General features: G+C 40.2%; 1 protein-coding gene across 7 annotated transcripts in view; it reads right to left on the bottom strand.

Moving 5' to 3' along the window:
* The window catches only part of LOC122550843 (F-BAR and double SH3 domains protein 2-like), a 230,720-nt gene that overhangs the window by 53,968 nt on the left and 155,491 nt on the right, over positions 1–21,261 (bottom strand). For all 7 annotated transcript variants that reach the window (XM_087988313.1, XM_043692169.2, XM_087988314.1 and 4 more), the window contains 3 exons: positions 15,197–15,313; positions 14,718–14,822; positions 521–682 (listed from right to left, as the gene is read on the bottom strand). In XM_087988313.1, the coding sequence (XP_087844439.1) occupies positions 521–682; positions 14,718–14,822; positions 15,197–15,313 (384 nt within the window). The remainder of the gene's footprint in view (positions 1–520; positions 683–14,717; positions 14,823–15,196; positions 15,314–21,261) is intronic.

Below are 21,261 nucleotides of genomic sequence, written 5' to 3'. Positions count from 1 at the left end.
TCAAGTATAGAGGTGGCAAAGATGGGAGTTTCAGCTGAAGATGAGCTGACTGTGTTGGGATTATTACAATGGCAACTTTGGACAAATCATGGTGATGGTGGGATAATCATTTCAGGATGACACTAAGACTGCAAAGGTCAGGTTTCATCTCAGACAGTTACCAGGGAGAGTGATTGTGTCAATGGTCAGGGAACAGAATTTGCTGTGGATGGTAGACCTTAGAAATATTTACTTGGAGGAAATTGCTGCTCATCCAGTACCTCCAAATTATCCTCCAAGCCATCCTGACTTGGAAGTACATCCCTTGCAAACTGCAAAGGTTTGGTACATGGACCCCATGGACTGCAGTTGTTCAGCAAGACAGTACATCAATACCTTCAACAGCAATTAGTAATGGGCAACAAAGTTAGCTTTGCAGAAAAACTCATATCGTAGGAGTAAACACAAAACACCTGACAGCTTACAGACAGTGGTAATGAAACAGAGATGGATGTCATCAACATACACAATAAAATCTTACCAGGTGTACAGATTCACTGTTTGGGAGTGATGGGAGGCTTGCCCAGCGCTCATTTTCCAATTCCTCCATTACTTGATTCATGGCACTTTTCAACCATGTATCCACAGCAACTCCAATCTGTCTCAGTAGCTCCAGTCGTGCTTCAGCCTTTAGCTTAACTGTCTGAAAAATAAAATATTTTGTAATTTTTAATAAATTCTTGAATTTGAACAGAAGAAACATTGTGCAATCACAACACGTGGTAATATGGGGCTGGAATTGGTTGTGATGGATACTACAGGGCAGAATAGGTAATTCATAAGATGAGCTTGGTAAGATATTACTATAAAATCTACTTAGCCTCATGGTAAAAAAGCTCAAAATTCAACACAAATCTCATGCAGCCAAAGGTTCTGTAACTTGAAGTTTTGTAAAAAGAAAAACCTTCATGCAAGAAACTAACACCCACGCGCATTTGTTTTATATACAAATTGCAAAAACAATAAAAACCAGAAGAACTGCAGATGCTGAAAATCAGAAACAAAAACAGAAATTGCTGGATAATCTCAGGTGTGGCAGCATCTGTGCAGAGAAATTGAAATTAACGTTTTGAGTCCAGTGACCTTTCTTCAGAATGGATACTAACTAGTTTTTTTTGAAATCATACTAATATGTATTATTCATTATGTAATTTCATCACAAGGAAAGCCTTAGTCTTTTCAGTTTGCCATCTTGTGGCATACAGAAATCCGTATTTCATCAAATAGTTTCTTAGAATCACTATGGAAGCACCTAGGGATCAATGCTATTTTAGACCTGGATTGAGCGTGAAACAAGGTTAATTAATCATATAATAGTAAAAAGTATTCTGGGAAAAATCATAATACAAGCAAGAGCTACATATCAGAGTCCAGACAAGCAATTTTAATGTGAACATTATCAATTACACAGATATCAGAGTACAACTAGCTCAGGTTAATTGCGTAAAATACATGGCGATTAATACATAGCAGAAAAAACAAATTAGATGTTAGAGATAGAGGGTAACCTAGGCATTTGTGAGAGTGATGAACTTAGAAATTGATATTCACAGAGGAAATACATTAAGGAAATTTAAGGGTCGAAAAGTAGACAGATTGATCATGAAATACAAATAATGTCACTGGACTAATACTCCAGAAGCCATGACTAATGCAGTGGGAACAAAAGTTCAGATCATATCATTGTAAATACTGGAATCTAAATGTAATTAATAAATATGGAATATATAGCTAGTCTTGACAATGGTGACCACGGCAATCACCGATTGTTATTTGCAGAAGCCATTTGATGAGGTGCCACATTAAAGGTTATCGTTTAAAATATAGGGGGTAACATATGAGCATGGTTGAAGATTGGCTAGCTGGCTGGCTCACAACGTGAGAGTATGCATAAAGTATGTTTGATTGGCAGGATGTGATAAGTGAAATCCCGCAGGAGCCTTTGGTGAGGCCTTAACGTTTATAATTTATATCGATGACTTATGAAAGAAGTGACAGTCAACACCACGATATGAATGTTGTGAAGAAGACATAAAGAAGTTGCAGATGGATACAGATAGATTAAATGAGTGGGCAAATATCTGGTGGATAGAGTATAATGTGGGAAAATTGGAAGTTGTTCACTTTGGTAAGCAAGCCGAAAAGCAGAGTATTTATCAAATGGAGAATTTCTGTAGAATTCTGAGATAGAGTCATAGAGATGTACAGCACAGAAACAGGCCCTATGATCCAACTTGTCTATGTCAACCTAATCTAGTCCCATTTGCCAGCATTTGGCCCATATGCCTCGACACCCTTCCTACTCATATCTATCCAGATTCCTTTTAAAATATTGTAATTGTACCAGCCTCTACCACTTCAGGCAAATCATCCCATACATGCACCACTGTGTGTGAGAAAAAGTTTCCCCTTTGGTCCCTTTTATCTTTCCCTTCTCACCTTAAACCTATGCTCTCTAGTTTTGGACTCCCCCACACTAGGGAAAAGACCTGGTTTATTTACTTTATCCATGCCCTTCATGATTTTATAAACCTCTGTAAGGTCACCCCTCAGCCTATGACACTCCAGACAATATAGCACCAGTCTATTCAGCCTCTCCCTATAGCTCAAACCTTCCAACTCTGGCAACATCCTTGTAAAATCTTTTCTGAACCCTTTCAAGTTTCACAACATCCTTCCTATAGGAGGATGACCAGAACTGCACACAGTATTCCAAAGGTGGCCTAACTCATGTTGCAGCTGTACAGGACATGACCTCCCAACTTAGATACTCGACGCACTGACCAATAAAGGAAAGCATACCAAATGCTTTTCCATGATCCTATCTACCTGAAACTCCACTTTCAAGGAACTATGAACAAGGTCTCCTTATTTAGCAACATTCCCAGTACCTTACCATTAAATGTATAAGTGCTGCCTTGATTTGCCTTTGCAAAATGCAGCACCCCATATTAATCTAAATTAAACTCCAACTGCCACTCTATGGCCCATTGACTCATCTGATCAAGATCCCATTGTACTCTGAGGTAACCTTCTTCACTGTCCACTATCACTTTCTGTCTTCTACCTTCAAGACAGTTCTGTACCCAAATGGCCAGTTCTCCCTGTTTTCCACGTGACGCGGAGGAATTTAGGAGCTCTGGTGCATGAATCACAGAAGGCTAGTATGCAGGTACAGCATGTAATTGACAAAGCTAATAGAGTACTACCCTTTATTGGAAGAGGAATGGAAAATTAAAAGAAAGGATGTTATGTTTTGAGTTTTACAGTGCACTTGAGAGACCACATTGCAATACTGTACACTATTTTGTCTTCCATTTTTAAGGAAGGAATGGAAGTGGTGTTAGAGGAGCCAATGAGCATTTCGTCATGTGGGCAACTTGGACAGGCTGGGCTTATTAGAAAAGGAAGGCCAATTTTGACGGTATTAGGCAAGAACTTTTGAAAGCTGATTGGAGGCAGATGTTCGCAGGTAAAGGGACGGCTGGAAAATGGGAAGCCTTCAGAAATGAGATAACAAGAATCCAGAGAAAGTATATTCCTGTCAGGGTGAAAGGGAAGACTGATAGGTATAGAGAATGCTGGATGACTAAAGAAATTGAGGGCTTGGATTAAAAAAAAGGAAGCAAATGTCAGGTATAGACAGGATAGATCGAGTGAATCTGAAGAAGAGTATAAAGAAAGTAGGAGTATACTTAAGAGGGAAATCAGGAGGGCAAAACAGGGACATGAGATAGCTTTGGCAAATAGAATTAAGGAGAATCCAAAGTGTTTTTACAAATATATTAAGGACAAAAGGGTAACCAGGGAGAGAATAGGGCCCCTCAAAGATCAGCAAGGCGGCCTTTGTGTGGAGCCACAAAAAAATGGGGGAGATACTAAATGAATATTTTGCATCTGTATTTACTGTGGAAAAGGATATGGAAGATATAGACTGTAGGGAAATAGATGGTGACATCTTGCAAAACATCCAGATTACAGAGGAAGAAGTGCTGGATGTCTTGAAATGGTTAAAGGTGGATAAATCCCCAGGACCTGATCAGGTGTACCGGAGAACTCTGTGGGAAGCTAGAGAAGTGATTGCTGGGCCTCTTGCTGAGATATTTGTATCATCGATAGTCACAGGTGAGGTGCCGGAAGACTGGAGGTTGGCAAACGTGATGCCACTGTTTAAGGAGGGCGGTAAAGACAAGCCAGGGAACTATAGACCGGTGAGCCTGACCTCGGTGGTGGGCAAGTTGTTGGAGGGAATCCTGAGGGACAGGATGTACATGTATTTGGAAAGGCAAGGACTGCTTCGGGATAGTCAACATGGCTTTGTGCATGGGAAATCATGTCTGACAAACTTGATTGAGTTTTTTGAAGAAGTAACAAAGAAGATTGATGAGGGCAGAGCAGTAGATGTGATCTATGTGGACTTCAGTAAGGCGTTCGACAAGGTTCCCCATAGGAGACTGATTAGCAAGGTTAGATCTCATGCAATACAGGGAGAACTAGCCATTTGGATACAGAACTGGCTCAACAGGTAGAAGGCAGAGGGTGGTGGTGGAGGGTTGTTTTTCAGACTGGAGGCCTGTGACCAGTGGAGTGCCACAAGGATTGGTGCTGGGCCCTCTACCTTTTGTCATTTACATAAATGATTTGGATGTGAGCATAAGAGGTACAGTTAGTAAGCTTGCAGATGACACCAAAATTGGAGGTGTAGTGGACAGCGAAGATTACAACAGGATCTGGACCAGATGGGCCAATGGGCTGAGTAGTGGCAGATGGAGTTTAATTCAGATAAATGTGAGGTGCTGCATTTTGGGAAAGCAAATCTTAGCAGGACTTATACACTTAATGGTAAGGTCCTAGGGAGTGTTGCTGAACAAAGAGACCTTGGAGTGCAGGTTCATAGCTCATTGAAAGTGGAGTCGCAGGTAGATAGGATAGAGAAGGCGGCGTTTGGTATGCTTTCTTTTATTGTTCAGAGTATTGAATACAGGAGTTGGGAGGTCATGTTGTGTCTATACAGGACATTGCTAGGCCACTGTTGGAATATTGCATGCAATTCTGGTTTCCTTCCTATCGGAAAGCTGTTATGAAACTTGAAAGGGTTCAGAAAAGATTTACAAGGATGTTGCCAGGGTTGGAGGATCTGAGCTACAGGGAGAGACTGAACAGGCTGGGACTGTTTTCCCTGGAGCGTCGGAGGCTGAGGGGTGACTATACAGAGGTTTACAAAATTATGAGGGGCCTGGATAGGATAAATAGACAAAGTCTTTTCCTTGGGGTTGGGGAGTCCAGAACTAGAGGGTATAGATTTAGGGTGAGAGGGGAAAGATATAAAAGAGACTTAAGGGGCAACTTTTTCATGCAGAGGGTGGTATGTGTATGGAATAAGCTGCCAGAGGAAGTGGTGGAAGCTGGTACAATTGCAACATTTAAGAGGCATTTGGATGGGTATATGAATAGGAAGGGTTTGGAGGGATATGGGCTTGGTGCTGGCAGGTGGGACTAGATTGGGTTGGGATATCTGATCGACATGAAAGGGTTGATCCGAAGGGTCTGTTTCCATGCTGTACATCTCTGTGACTCTATGACTTGATTGATGTGCATAAGATCTTGACAAGATGAATATGGAAAGCAAGTTTTCTCTTGTGGGTCAGTCCAGGACCTGGGTGCACACAGTCTTAAAATTCAAAATTACCTTTTCAGCACAGAGATGAGGAATTTCTTTTTCTCTCTCATTTCTTTTGATCATGTTTACCAATGCATTGATGACTGTGTTGAGGAAGTTTCTTGCTTTCATCTGATAGAGAATGCAATGAATGATGCTTTAAAATTCCAACTACTCTGCAGTTTTGTCGTGTCCACTTGGAATTCTTCCCTTTCTGCAGTATTCTATCTGGGAAAGGGTTTATCTATTATAAACTTTCAACTTTCTGGATTATATTTCTTTCTTTTCTGCTTCCTCAAAAGGACCCCATTCCTTTCTCCCAATTTCATTGCCTCCAACAGATCTGGTCCAGAACACACCACCCACAACTGCTAAGATGTCCTCAAGTAAGGAGTCCCTTCCATCACTGTAGACGAGGTCCTCAATCATCATCCAACTGCAACATGATATCAAAGATATCACTTTGGTCTCTCTAACAATCAAAATTCCTCTTCAAATCACCACAAAATATCTGCCCTCTTTTGCTGAATATTTCATGCAAAACCACTGTCCCCTCTTTCAGGATGAGATAGTACTTAGTATGTATGGCCTTTCTAGTAGTATGTTGCATTTTTAGTTCACTCTGTGATCTACTCTACATTGATCAGATGCAGTTACCATTTTAAAAAAAAATTCTGTTTGAAAGTACAGTCTCACATTGCCAGCCACAATGCTCAGCAGGGAATTAAATGGCTGCAAGGGTGCTGACATCAGCATTTTCACTGACTTATTCATTAGCCTTTGTCCTCTAAATCTAAACTGAACTCCCTATTTTCTTTTCATCAGGAAAGGCCAGTGATGGGATGGATGTGTTGATATTTTTGGAAAGAACCGATTTGTGTTTAGGCTGGGGAACCTCCACTGTAAAACTGTGCAAAGGTGGTCTGCACTTTTGGCTTAAATCTGCCTTTTTCTTTTTGCAGGCTGCTGGAGTTTGTTCTGCTTTGCTTCTTTGTGCTTATACCCCCTCTGCCACTGCCCCTTCTCCCCAGCTATTCACACATACTCACTTCTTCCTACATACTCTTAATTTATTTCTGTCAGTATGTTTCCTATTATCTCATTAAAGGCTGTTGCTGCCATTTATCCATTCTGATTTTCAATTAAATATTTTATAGTCATTCCAGTTCTTCTCCTGCAATGTGTTCATTCCTCTTCTCTTCCTCTTCATTTGCAGCTCTCTGCAATATACTCCAGGGAATATCTAATAAGTAGTGTTTTCTGTTATTGTTGTTGATGTTCACTGACTTGCTAGGTGTTTATACAATTTTCAGTCTTTGCTTCAGAATCCCAGCATCAGCAGTTTTTCTTTTGCTTTTACTTCATTTTCCTTTCTTTCTGGTTTCATATTCACTGATCTAAAATCCAAGCTCGAGATCACAGTCATTACAAACATATTCAGCTCCTTTTATTCCTGATCTATATGAATGACTTGGATGAAGTGTACATAGCTAAATTTGGTGAAAACATGAAAATAGCTAGAAATCAAGTTCCGAGGAACGTTATTAAAACAAGTACAAAAGAGTTTAGGTAGGTTAAGTGATTGGGTAAACATTTCAGTTGATGAAGCAGGTAGGGAAGATTGGACCTGTACGAATAGGTCTGCGCTTGACCTAGAATGGGATCAATATCCTTTTTTAGATTAGATTACTTACAGTATGGAAACAGGCCCTTCGGCCCAACACGTCCACACCGACCCGCCGAAGCGCAACCCACCCATACCCCTACATTTACCCCTTACCTAACACTACGGGCAATTTAGCATGGCTAATTCACCTGACCTGCACATCTTTGTGACTGTGGGAGGAAACCGGAGCACCCGGAGGAAACCCACGCTGACACGGGGAGAACGTGCAAACTCCACACAGTCAGTCGCCTGAGTCGGGAATTGAACCCGGGTCTCTAGCGCTGTGAGGCAGCAGTGTGGGAGGGTTTGCCAGTGTTGAGGAATTGAAACACGTTCAGCAAGAAGAGGGGACAGAGAATGTTAATACATTAGGAAACAAAATATTTTAGTGAAGGAACTATGGCAGAGGGGGTTTAGCATGTTGCATCTCAAGTGAGTAAGGCAAGGCTGGAAATGCTAGGAGTATTACAATTAAGACTCCAAGTATTATTGGTATGGTTTGACAGATGGAACTGCGAGGCAGTTGCCATCACAGAGTCTTGGTTGAGGGAAGGACAGGACTAGCAACTCAAGATTCCAGGGTCTTGAAACTTCAGGCAGTACAGGGAAGGGTGTAAAAGAGCAGATGGTGTCATATTATTAATTCAGGAGGCTGTGACTGCAGCAAGGGGGCATAATATCTTAGAAGGGTCTTCAAATGAGGCTTTGTGGGTAGATATGAAGAATAAAAAGGCAACAGTTATACTGCTGAGAATGTATTATTGATCCCCAAATAGTAAACAGGGCAGATATGTAGACAATTCACTTAACTGTGTAAAAACAATTATTAGGGGATTTCAACTTCTCAAACATTAATTGGGATAGTCATCTTCTAAAAGATTTAGATGGGGTAGATTTCAGGAAATGTGTTCGGGAGACCTTTTTATATCAACATGTAGAAGATAGTACTGTGCTGGACTCAATTCTGTAGAACGAAGCCAGACAGGTCGAGGTGATAGTGGGAGAGCAGTTTAGTGATAGCAACCTCAACACCATACATTTTAAGTTTGTAAAAAATGATCTGCAAAAAGGGTTTTGGATTGGGGCTGTGGATTTTATTAAGATAAGGCATGATCTGGCCAGAGTACAGATAGCGTACAGGCCCTACGGCCTTTAGGGTGAAATGCAGGAATAAGCATAGAGAACCCTGAACATCTAAGAATTATTAAGACTGGATAAGAAGGAAAAGAGAGAGTTTTCGCAAGCACAAAGGGAGCAAAGTGGTGACCCTGGTGGAAGGGGGGGGAGACTTATGAATGATTAAGCACTGGTATGTAAGATTAGGCAGAAGCCTAAGATATTCCATAAGCATATCAAGAGAAAGAGGATATCCAGAGGAAGAGTAGGGTCCATTAGGGACGAAGGGGACAATCTGCGTGCAGGGCCAAAGGACAGAGGTAGGATGTTAAATGAGTACAGGTTGTTCTGATATAATGTGCGTTTCGCTAAAATGAATTCGCTGTAATGCAATTGGCAAATTGGGGACACTGTTTCCAAAGTGCGAACTTTTAATATGTGTATTGGCTATAATGCAATTCCGGCCCCATTAGTTTAAATGGCGTAGCTATTGCGCGATTTTCTTATAACTAGAGACCTCACGAGAATGGAACTGTTGCATTATAGCAGAACTGACTGTCCTTCAAATCTGTCTTTACCATGGAAGATAACTACATTGATATAGAACTCAGGAAGAAGGACTGTGAGGTTTTTGAGCAGTTTGACTTAGCGGGTGAGAAGATATTGGAGGTTTTGGTAGGCTTAAAAGTGGACAAATCCTCGAGTCTGGATGAGTTATATCCCAGGCTGCTGTGTGACACAAGGGAGGAAATTTCTAACCACACAGGTGCCCAAGGTCTGAAGGACATCTAATGTGGTTCCACTTCTCAAGAAGGACGGTAATGACAAACCAGGGAATTACAGACCAGCAAATTTCACATTAATAGTAGGAAAACTACTGGAGAAAATTCTGAAGGAGAGAGTGAATCTCCACTTGGAGAGACAAAGTGTGATCATGAATAGTCAGCATGGCTTTATCAGAGCGATGTCTTGCCTAACAGTTTTGATTGAATTTCGAGTGACCAAGTGTGTAGATGAAGGTAGTGCTGTCCATATAGTTTATATCGATTTCAGCACTCTTTGAAAATGTCCCACATGGGAGACAAGGTAAAAGGACATGGGATCTAGGGTAATTTGACAAGCTGGATTCAAAATTAACATAATGAAATGAGAGAGGGTGGTGGTGAAAGGCTGTTTTGTGACTGGAGGCTAGTGTTCAGTGGCATATCACAGGGATCTACAATGGGTCTCTTATTGATTGTGATTTACATAAATTATATAGAAGTAAATGTGGTGGGAGGGGATGATAAGAAAATTTATGGATGGCATGAAGACTCGCTGAGTGGTTGACAGGAAGGAGGTCTTAGGTTAAAGGAGGATATAGATGGATTGGTCCGATGAGCAGACCAGTAGCAGATGGAATTTAACCCTGATAAGTGTGAGGTGATGCACTTTGGAAGATATAACAAGGCAAGGGAGTACTCAATGAATGGCAGGAAACCAGAAAGCTCAGAGGGTCAAGAGGATCTTGGGGTACTTGTCCACAGATCTCTGAAGGCAGCAGGCCAGGTTAATATAGTAGTTAAGAAGTTATAAGGGCACTTATCTTTATTAGTCATGCCATAATTTATAACAACATGGAGGTTATGTTGGAGCTGTACAAAACTTTGGTGAGACTTCAGCTGAAATATTATGTGCAATTCTGGTCATGTACTGTAGGAAGGATGAGATTGTACTGGCGGGAATGCAGAGGAGATTCACCAGGATATTGTCTGAGATGGAGCAGTTTAGCTCTGAAGAGAGGCCTTCATGGATTTTTTTCCTTTGGAGCAGAGAAGGCGAAGAGGAGACCTAATTGAGATGTATAAGATTATGAGGAGTATGGACAAGGTGGACAGAAATCAACACTTGCCCTGAGAAGGGCCAGTTACAAGGGGGCACAATTTTAAGGTGAAAGGCAGGAGGTTTAGAGGGAATTTAAGGAAAATTTCTTCCTTCCGAGGATGGTGGAATCTGGAATGCACTGCCTCGAAAAGTAGTTAAGGCGAGAAACCTCACAGCCTTTAAGAACCACTTAAAATGTCATAACTGAGATGAGAAGGAATTTCTTCCGCTTGAGGGTGGTGAATCTGTGGAATTCACTGCTGTAGAAAGCTGTGGAGGCCAAGTCCTTGAGTGTATTTAAGACAGAGCTCGATAGATTCTTGATTAATTAGGGGATCAAGGTTACAGGGAGAAGGCAGGAGAATGGGGTTGAAATGTTTCAGTCATAATCAATGACAGAGCAGACTCAATGGTCCAAAGACCTCATTCTGCTCCTATTTCTTACAGTCTTGTAATGTTTAATGATATATGCCAATTGCTGGAAAGTGGGACTGGTGCAGTTTTAGATTAGCTTTTACGGATGGAGACTTGATGGGCCAAAGGCCATCTTTTGTACTCTGTGATTCTATGAATGTAGTCCACTTTGGCAGGAAGAACAGAGAAGTAGAACAACACTTAAATGGGTACAGATTGTTTCTGTACAGAGGGCGCTGGGTGTCCTTGTACATGACTCACTAAATGCCAAATGCAAGTATAACAAAAGGCACAAATATGAGGAAGAAAAATTGAATATTTACTTTTATATTGTGTTCCTTTTGCAATAAAAGTAGGAAAATCTTGCTAAAATTATACAGAGCATTAGTGAGACCATAGCGAGAATACTATTTAGATTTTTGGTCACCATATTTGAGGAGGGACTTACTTGCATTGGAAACAGTTTAGAGCAGGTTCACTGGGCTAATGCCTGTGATGAGGGTTTTGCTTTATGAGGAAAGATTGAGCAGGTTAGACCTATACTTGCTCGAGTTCAAAAGGATGAGGTGATTTTAACAAAGAATGAAATATTCTGATGGGGCTTGACAGACTAAAAGTTGAGAGAATGCTTTCTCCCATGGTGGAATTTAAAACCTGGGGCCACACTTTCAAAGTAAGGAGTTTTCCATTCAAAGTGATGAAGAGGATTCCTTCTATCAGTGGGTCTTAGGTATTTGGAATTATCTTTCCCAAACAGCATTGGAAACTGGATCATTAAATATATGCAAGGTTAAGTTAGACGTGCTTTTGTTTGACGAGTGAAGGTTGAGTGGGACAGGAAGGAAAGTGGAGTTAAGGCCACAATCAGATCAGCAATGATATTGTTAATTGGTGGAGTACGCTCAAGAAGCTCCTAATACTAATGCTGCTTTGGTACAAGATTAAACATCACTCTTACCCTTAATTTTTCAATTCAAATTCAAAAGCAAAACGCTCAGGAAAGACAGGACTTTAAGTTGATATATTGAAATTGTCAACAGCTTGTAAAAGACCTAACCTACTAAATACACCTTTTATGTTCATGATATACACATTTGCTTTCATGCACGTAATGAAACACAACTGTCCACTACTTTTCGTCATTTATATAAATGATTTGGATGTGAGCATAAGAAGGATAGTTAGTAAGTTTGCAGATGACACCAAAATTGGAGGTGCAGTGGACACCAAAGAGGATTACCTCAGATTACAACAGGATCTGGACCAGACGGGCCAATGAGCTGAGTAGTGGCTGATGGAGTTTAATGGAGATAAATGCCAGGTGCTGCATTTTGGGAAAGCAAATCTTAGCAGGACTTATACACATAATGGTAAGGTCCTAGGGACTGTTGCTGAACAAAGAGGCCTTGGAGCGCAGGTTCATAATTCCTTGAAAGTGGAGTCGCAGGTAGATAGGATAGTGAAGGCGGCGTTTGGTCTGCTTTCTTTTATCGGTCAGAGTATTGAGTACAGGAGTTGGGAGGTCATGTTGTGTCTGTACAGGACATCAGTTAGACCACTGTTGGAATACTGCATGCAATTCTGGTCTCCTTCCTACTGGAAAGATGTTGCGAAACTTGAAAGGATTCAGAAAAGATTTACAAGGATGTTGCCAGGGTTGGAGGATTTGAGCTATAGGGAGAGGCTGAACAGGTTGGGGCTATTTTCCCTGGAGCATTGGAGGCTGAGGAGTGACTGTATAGAGTTTTATAAAATCATGAGGGGCATGGATAGGATAAATAGGCAAAGTCTTTTTCCTGGGATTGGGGAGTCCAGAACTAGAGGGCATAGGTTCAGGGTGAGAGGGGAAAGATATAAAAGAGACTTAAGGGGCAACTTCTTCACGCAGAGGGTGGTAGGTGTATGGAATGAGCTGCCAGAGGAAGTGGTGGAGGCTAGCACAATTGCAACATTTAAAGGGCATTTGAATGGGTATATGAATAGGAAGGGTTTGAAGGGATGTGGGCCAGGTGCTGGCAGGTGGGACTAGATCGGGTTGGGATATCTAGTTGGCATGGACGGGTTGGACCGAAGGGTCTGTTTCCATGCTGTACAACTCTATGACTATTGCCAAATGCAAGAGCTATTTACAACAACCACCATTCATTACAACTAAAAGTTAAGCTGATGCAAGCTACAAAACAGCTGTAGAAATGGTGATAAAACAAACCAAGACAATATGGACAGAAGCAGAGATAAATGAAGTGTAAAACATTCAAATACATTATTAATTCATAAACATAGTTTTAGTACTGATGAAAGTAATTTACCAATTCAACTATTTTGTGACTAATTAACTGTTGCCAGCTAAATAATATCGGTGATTATAAATACACTTTTCTGCAACATTCTATTGGTCAATTAATTCATACAGTATAGCTGCAATGCTCAACCTGTTTATTCATGTTCTCAGATAATCAATTTACAAAAGAAACCACCTTTGTGTCATGAAATAGATTTTGCAATGCTTTAAACTAAAAGAGGATTAAATAGAAATGCTTTAAAGAACTTTCAGGAAATGAGTAATAGGTACATGAATGATACATCAAATTCCAAAATATTATTTAGACCGTTTCTCCTTCCTTAAGAGTTTTAAAACTTTTCTTTACCACCAAATGCGACCACCATCAAGCTACCACACAAACTGAAGAATATTAAAAACACAATATCAAAATGTGGTAAAGCTCTTGCAACTTTAAGACAGCAAATGTTTGCACTCTGTCTATTAGAGACAATTTTTTAGATTCTCATTAGTCTATTCACAGCTTGCTACTAACATTGCTCAGTAAAACATTACAATGCAAGCAAGATTGGTGTACAGCCATCTGTTGTTATTTTTTTAATAGTAAAGAAATCCTCCATCAACAGACTAAGTTTACGATCCATTACCATCAACCTTCTTACAGATTTCTTCAGCTTTGACTCAGAAGCAATTCCCCTCCTCAGAGGTCCAAAATCACAAGTCATTCTTTTCAATAAGCTTTAACTTGGCATTATCTGAGGCATCACCAAATTATAGAATCAGAAACTGAACTAAATAACATACTTTTCTCAGAAATGCATCCCAGGAGCAAGCTGGACCAACTCAACTGGGACTTAACATTGCTTAATGACTGCTGTGAGACAAATGGTTTGTGCTTAATGGAGCACTGACACCAGTACTAAGGAAAGTGGGAAGTGTACTATTGGGACAATACCAAGCTAATTGCACTGGAGCCAATGTTCTTGTGAGTGGCAAGTAGAGAGGATTTTAAACTAAATAGTGGGAGGCACAAGGGATAAAATTTGATCAGATGCAGTAAATCAAGAGCTGAGATGAAACAAAAGTGCAAGGTACAGAGAATGATAAGCAACCATGACAGGATAGGACAGAATGCATAAATTTAATAGTAAATTAATCAATATGGCTGGAGATTACAAAAAGACTGAAGGGATAATACTAAAGACTCTATCTGGATGATACATGTGGTTGAAACATGCATTCATGTGCTTTAATTGCAAGCACTGTGGTCCATCATTTTACGAAGAACTGCTGCATTGATTTCATTCACTTAGCAACTACTGATTATCCTCTGGGACTATCCAAAGCAACGTTTCCCCTGAAACCAATAAGCCAACTCCAGAAAATTCATAAAAGAGTGCAATTCCATAAGCAAAATAAACTCACATGCTGGATGTTTTGGGAATAAATTATGACAAGCCAAATCTAACCTACCTAGAGTATTCTTGATGGTACCTTCAAGTAAACAATATAAACGTATGCACATCAACATCAACAGAGATCATAAAAATAACATGGCTTATCCCCTTCACTCCTTGTGTTTATGGGATTTGGCAAAGCAACGAGGAAATAGGTGCACTAATTCATCTGTGTTTCTTTTCCAAAGTCCATACATTATCCTGCTTTCAGGTATTCCTTACCTCAGCCTTTCGGATAGTTTCTCTCGTCTCTTCTACTTTTTGTTCCAATTCAATTCGCCCTTGTTCTGAGGTCACAGTTCCATGAGCCTTTAGATCGTCCAATGTCTGTAAATTCAAAAATAAATCAAATGACTAACATAATAGTAATGAATTTGGTTAAATATTCAAATTTGCTTTGTCAAAGATTGGGAGAAAATCAAGTACAGTTCCAACATATGTGCCACTAAAATCATATGACTTACTCATTTAATTTGGGAAAAGGCTTCAGCAGAAGATGCAAGCTTTATTTACGTAACATGACCTTATTATTGAGGTTAATTTAACAGAACTCTGTACAGAGAAGCTAGTAATATAGATTAATCTCTTAAGTGAACCTAAATTTTGATCCTTTTCTCCCACAAGTTATGCCATGCTCAGTCAAGAACACAGTCAAGCCCATTTTATTCGAATACAATAGATTATAAACATTCTTCACTTACCCTTTGACTATGAATGATTGTTTTATGCTCTCGTGCAACACGTGTTGCCCATTTACGAGCCTCCTTGTTAAGGCTGTGTTCCTCAGTGGTCCCAGATTCATACTCCAATTGCCGACTCTGTAATGTTTAGTACTACTTATTAGTGGCGAAGAAAAAAATGCATTTGTCAGTTCTCTGTAGAAATTTGTTTTCATTCAATAAGCCTTTTAAAAAGCACTAGCTAACAGTCTGCTATTTTAATCTGTACCTTGCTTATCAAGGAACATTAGAATTTCATTTGCTAATATGAGAATTTGCAGATGAGCAGGAATGATTTCTAGAATTGTGGTGGTGACATGCATTCACAAGTACTGGATTAGGAAATGAGAAAACAATTGAAATTTGGTGTAATTTCATACTCGAATACATGGACAATCTGTGCACACCTGTGTAAAAGTTTATACTTGTATCAATGTTCAGAAACTTCTAAAATGCAGAAATGAATAACTTGAAATACAAAATGAGCTTGATAAGTTAAATGCAAAATCTTTTGCATTTTACTTGTGTTTATGGTTCTTGTGAAATGTACACAATATGGTATTTTACTTTCACATAAATCACCAACTATCACATGTATTGTAGAGGAAAGCATGAACACTGGGGGATGAGTAAAGTGGAAGGATGGAACATTTTATAATTGCAATCTCCATCTTAGGCAGTTTTTATATCAATTATAGACCTTGTAAAATGCTTTTTCATGTGTGCTGCAAACTTTGAATCTTGTTAGAAATTATCGGATAATATAAAACAAGAATGTAAACAAAGCCATTGCCACGCTTCTGTTTACTTTCCTGAATCTCAATCTTTAGCACACCAATTAAAACATATGGGAAAATAGCAAGACTGACTGTAACACCAGCAGTATGCGAAGTGACAGGCTCTGACACCCTTGATCTTCAACAATCAGGTTCAGAGTTGAGAGCAGATGACAAGCAGATTTTTTAGCAAGATTCATTCTTGATTCTACTTTGGTTCTTTGGGCTTTTAAATATTCTGGTTGTGTTGTCAAAGACTAACATCCAAGTTCCCAGTAGTATTCTGGCTACTTGTACATGGACTTACACTATATACATTTAAGAACAAGATTTTAGAATCTAATGTTATTCAATGACAGTCTTGCATCCAATGGGTATCTGCCAGTTCCAAAATACTGCACATTTACATTCTATTATGCCTACAAAGTCAATTGAAAAGAAACCTGCACATCTTCAAATCAGTTACTTGCTTAGAGTTCATGATTACCTTTATTCAAAGCAGATAACTGACTTGAGGATGGTACTAATTCTTTTAATTTACTATGAGAATCATCTTGTACTTTCAAAAGAAAAGTCAATTAATTTGGTATGTTTTCTTATTCACTCATGGAACATGGGCATAGCTGGCTGGCTAGCATTTATTGTCTGTTCCTAGTTGCCCTGAAGACAGGATGGTGGAGAGCTGCCCTCTTGTATTGATGTAGTTCATCCACCATGTTGTTAGATAAGGAGTTCCAGGATTTTGATCCAACAACACTAATATATTTCCAAGTCTGGATGATGAGTGGTTTGGAGGGGAACTTGCTCCCATGTATCTGCTGCCCATATCCTTCAGGGTGACAATGCCAGTGCTTTGAAAGGTGTTGTCTAAGGATTATTAGTCAAGTTCTGCAGTGTAATATGTAGATAGTGCACACTGTTGCTACTGAGTGTTGAAGGAATGGATGTTTGTGTGCGTGGTGCCAATCAAGTGCACTGCTTTGTCCGGATGGTTTTAAATTTCTTGAGTGTTTGTTGGAGCTGCTCCATGTACACAAGTGGGGAGTATTCCATCACACTCCTGAATTGGGTCTCAGATTGTGGATACGATTTGGAGACTCAAGGAGGCCGATTACTCGCTGCTATGCTTCTAGTGTCTGACTAGCTCTTGTGTGCACTGTATTTATATGGCTAGTCTAGTTTAGTTTCTGGTCAATGGTGATCCTCAGGATGGTGATAGTGGGATATTTGGTGTGGTAGCACATTCAATGTCAAGGGATAATGGCTAGAATCTCTCTTGTTGAAGGTGGCCTTTGCCTGGCATTTACATGATACAATATTACTTTTCCTATGTCAGCCCAAATGTGGACACTGTCCAGGTCTTGCAGCATATAGACATGGGTTGTTTTAGTGTCTGGGAAGTTCTGAATTGTTGAAACTTGTATAATCATCAGGAAATTTCCACACCTCTGATCTTCAGTTGGAGCGATGAAGCAGCTGAAGATAGTTGGGCCTAGGAAACTACCATGAAAAACTCCTACAGAGATGTCCTGAAGTTAAGATGGCTGATACCCAACAACCATAAGAGTTTTCCTTTGTGCTAGATATGACTTCAACCAGTGGAGAGATTCCCTTGATTCCCACTGACTCCAGATTTGCTGTGGTTCTTTGATGCCAGACTCAAACACAGCAGTGACATTTGGAACAGTCATTCTCTGGAATTCAGCTCATTGTTCACATTTGAACCAAGGTTGTAATAAAGTCAGAAGTTGAGCGGCTCTGCCAGAACCCAAACCAAGTGTTAGTGAGAAGGGTGACGTTAAGCAAATCACTTTACTGATGATCGAGAGTAGGCTGACGGAGTGACAACTGGCCAGGTCAGATCTGTCCTGCCTTTGCGCACAGGACATACTTGTGCAATTTTCCACATTGTCAGGTAAATGTACCTTTAGTAGAACAGGTTGGCTTGGAGTGTAGGAAGTTTCTGGAAAACCGGCCTTCAGTGCTATTGTTGGTATGTTTTGAGGGCCTATAGTACTTGCAGTATCCAGTGCCTCAAGCTGTTTCTTGATATTTCATGCAGCAAGTCAAATTGGCCAAAGACTGGCATCGATGATGCTGGAGACCTCCAGTGGAGGCAGAGATAGGTTAACCATTTGACACTTCTGGATCAATATTGTTTGAAATATAATTACGTTATACCCACTTGTTAGCCTCCTGCTGCAAATTGCTGGATTTATAGTTTCGACATGCATCTTTGGCATTTACACGGTGCTTAAAAGTGATTAAACGATTTGTCTTCAGCATGTAATTGATGACACCAGTTTCCAAGAAAGGGTGGCATCTGAATGAAAAGTTGTCCTCCAAAAAGACAATGGAAGAGAAGCTGGCAGATTAAAGCTACTAATTATCGAAGTCAAATGGAAAAATGTGCAAGAACTGGAGATAACTAGCTCATTTTGTTTGATGCCATTATCTATAAATGGAAATTTCAGACAGACTGATGTTTAATGTATGCAACCATGTAGCAAAAATCAAATTGGCAAACACTGATGCACACTGCATGGAAAATTTAACAATTATAAATGATGTGATAACTAGATATTTAGAAAAAGAATAGTGACATTAAGTGGAGTCAATATGAATTTATGAAAAGGAAATCATGTTTGACAAAACACACCATATTATTGGAGTTATTTTTTGAAGATGTTACTTCTAGCATAAACAAACAACAACCAGTGAGCGTGGAATATTTCAGTTTCCAGGTTTCTAATTGGGTGCATGAATTGAATGGCAGGGTTGGAACCATGTTCTATGTTACTAGTCTAGTGATACTACAAGTACACCAAAGCCGCCTCTTAAAAAATACTAGAGCAGCAGAATATGCTGTTCACCACTTTCATTCCACACTTATTCTCCATGCATCAAATGGTCTGACAAAAATTTAACAGGATGCTTCAAGTGAATTAGGCTCCAATGCTGCTATTTCATGGGAAATGAATAGGTTTAGATTAGATTAGATTACTTACAGTGTGGAAACAGGCCCTTCGGCCCAACAAGTCCACACCGCCCCGCCGAAGCGCAACCCACCCATACCCCTACATGTACCCCTTTTACCTAACACTACGGGCAATTTAGCATGGCCAATTCACCTGACCTGCACATCTTTGGACTGTGGGAGGAAACCGGAGCACCCGGAGGAAACCCACGCAGACACGGGGAGAACGTGCAAACTCCACACAGTCAGTCGCCTGAGGCGGGAATTGAACCCGGGTCTCTGGTGCTGTGAGGCAGCAGTGCTAACCACTGTGCCACCGTGCCGGTTAGATGAGGAATCAAAATATAAAAACAAGCTTCTTAATTTTGAGTTGACAGGAGGACATCAAAAATGAAGTAATCCATCAAACTCACCAGGTTGGCCAAGAAGCATTATAACTAAGTTAATAATGATCTTGTGCTTAATCCTTTAACTGTACACTTACAGTCTTTATAAATGGAAAATCATTAGGCAATTTGAGTTAGCCAATCAAGAAACATTTAAATGATGTCTTCCTATAACTGGGTGTACATTAGGAAAAAAAAATTTGACCAGTTGTTAAAAAATGTCTAGTTCAATTTAGCATCCTGCTAGATTACATGTGCATGCAAATAACAAGGTGAAAAAGAACCATGTTGTATGTCACAAGATTGTGATAGAATAACATTCCAGTACTAATAAAGGCTGCACTTCTTGATATCCAGAGGGTGGCTGGTCAACACAGGACTGAGGGTTTTGTATTTAAATGCATGCAGTATATGAAACAAGGTAAATGAACTTGTAGATTGAAATTGGCAAGTATGATGTTGTGATTATCACAGAGACCTGGATGCAAGGGGGTCAAGGCTAGAAACCAAATACCTGAGGATTTATGCCCAATCAAAAAAGCAGGCAGGCAGAGGGCGCCAGGGTTGCCTAGTCAGTAAGAAATTAAATTAAATCAACAACAATAAGTAATATAAAGACAGAAGGTGTAGAATCTGGGCGAGTAGAGTTGAGGAACTGTCAAGAAAAAAAATGGGTGTTGCGTAGCAGCCGAGCAGTAGTCAGGATACAAGAAGAAAATAAATCAGAGATCGAAAAGACATGTAAGAAAGGCACTTTTACAATAATCATAGGGGACTTCAAGATGCAGGTGTACTGGGAAAATTAGGTGGTACCAGATCAAGATGATGCATAGAATGTCAACAAGATGGTGTTTTGGAGCACCTTATGGTAGACTCACTACAGAACAGACAATTCTGGATGCAATGATATGTAATGAAGTATACTTGATCACGGGGCACAAGGTGAAGAAATCCCTTGGGGGACAGTGATCATAATATTGCAGAATAAACCCTACAGTTGGAGGGAGAGAAGCTGGAATCACAGGCAGTGTTGAGGAAGCAGGGAGGGATCGCAGAAGGACTTGGACAGGCTAGGAGAGTGGGCAAAGTGGCCAATGGAATGTAATGTGGGAAAATGTGATGTCATACACTTTTGCAGGAAGAATACAGTAGTAGACTATTTATAAGTGGGGAAAGACCTTGGAAATCTGAAGCACTAAGGTGCTTGGAGTCCTAGATCAGATTTCTCTTAAGGTTAATATGCAGGTCCAGTTGGCAGTACGGATGGCAAATACGATGTTGGCATTCACTTCAAGAGGGCTAGAATATAAAAGTAGAGATATATAATGAGGCTGTATAAGACTCTGATTAGAATGCATTTGGAATACAGTGTGTGTTTTGGGCCCTGTATCTAAGGAAGGATGTGCTGACATTAGGTAGGGTCCATAGCAGGTTTACAAAAATGACCCTGGGATGAAGGGCTGGTCATATGTCGAGCAGTTGAGGACTTTGGGTCTGCACCTGATAAGAGTTTAGAAGGATGATGGGGGATCTCATTTAAACTAACAGAATACTGAGAGGCCTGGATAGAGTGCATTAGGCAAAGATGCTTCCACAAGTAGGAGAGATCCAGACTGAAGGTACAGCTTCAGACTAATGGGAGGATCCTTTACCACTGAGATGAGGAGGAATTTGTTCAGCCAGTGAGTGAGACTCATTGCCACAGAGGGTTGTGGAGGCCAAGTTGTTGAGTGCATGTAAGGTATAAATAGTTCTTGATTGGCAAAGGTGCCAAAGATTATGGGGAAAAAGCTGGAGAATGGAGTTCAGAAACAAATCAACCATGATTGAATGCCAAAGCAGATTTAGATTAGATTAGATTAGATTACTTACAGTGTGGAAACAGGCCCTTCGGCCCAACAAGTCCAC

Source organism: Chiloscyllium plagiosum, unplaced genomic scaffold (assembly GCF_037043375.1).
Source record: "Chiloscyllium plagiosum isolate Xiang-an unplaced genomic scaffold, Cpla_swu_hap1 HiC_scaffold_6, whole genome shotgun sequence".
In the NCBI taxonomy this organism is placed as follows: domain Eukaryota; kingdom Metazoa; phylum Chordata; class Chondrichthyes; order Orectolobiformes; family Hemiscylliidae; genus Chiloscyllium; species Chiloscyllium plagiosum.
Note: the sequence above shows the minus strand (reverse complement) of the source record. Positions and strands in the feature narration are given on the sequence as shown.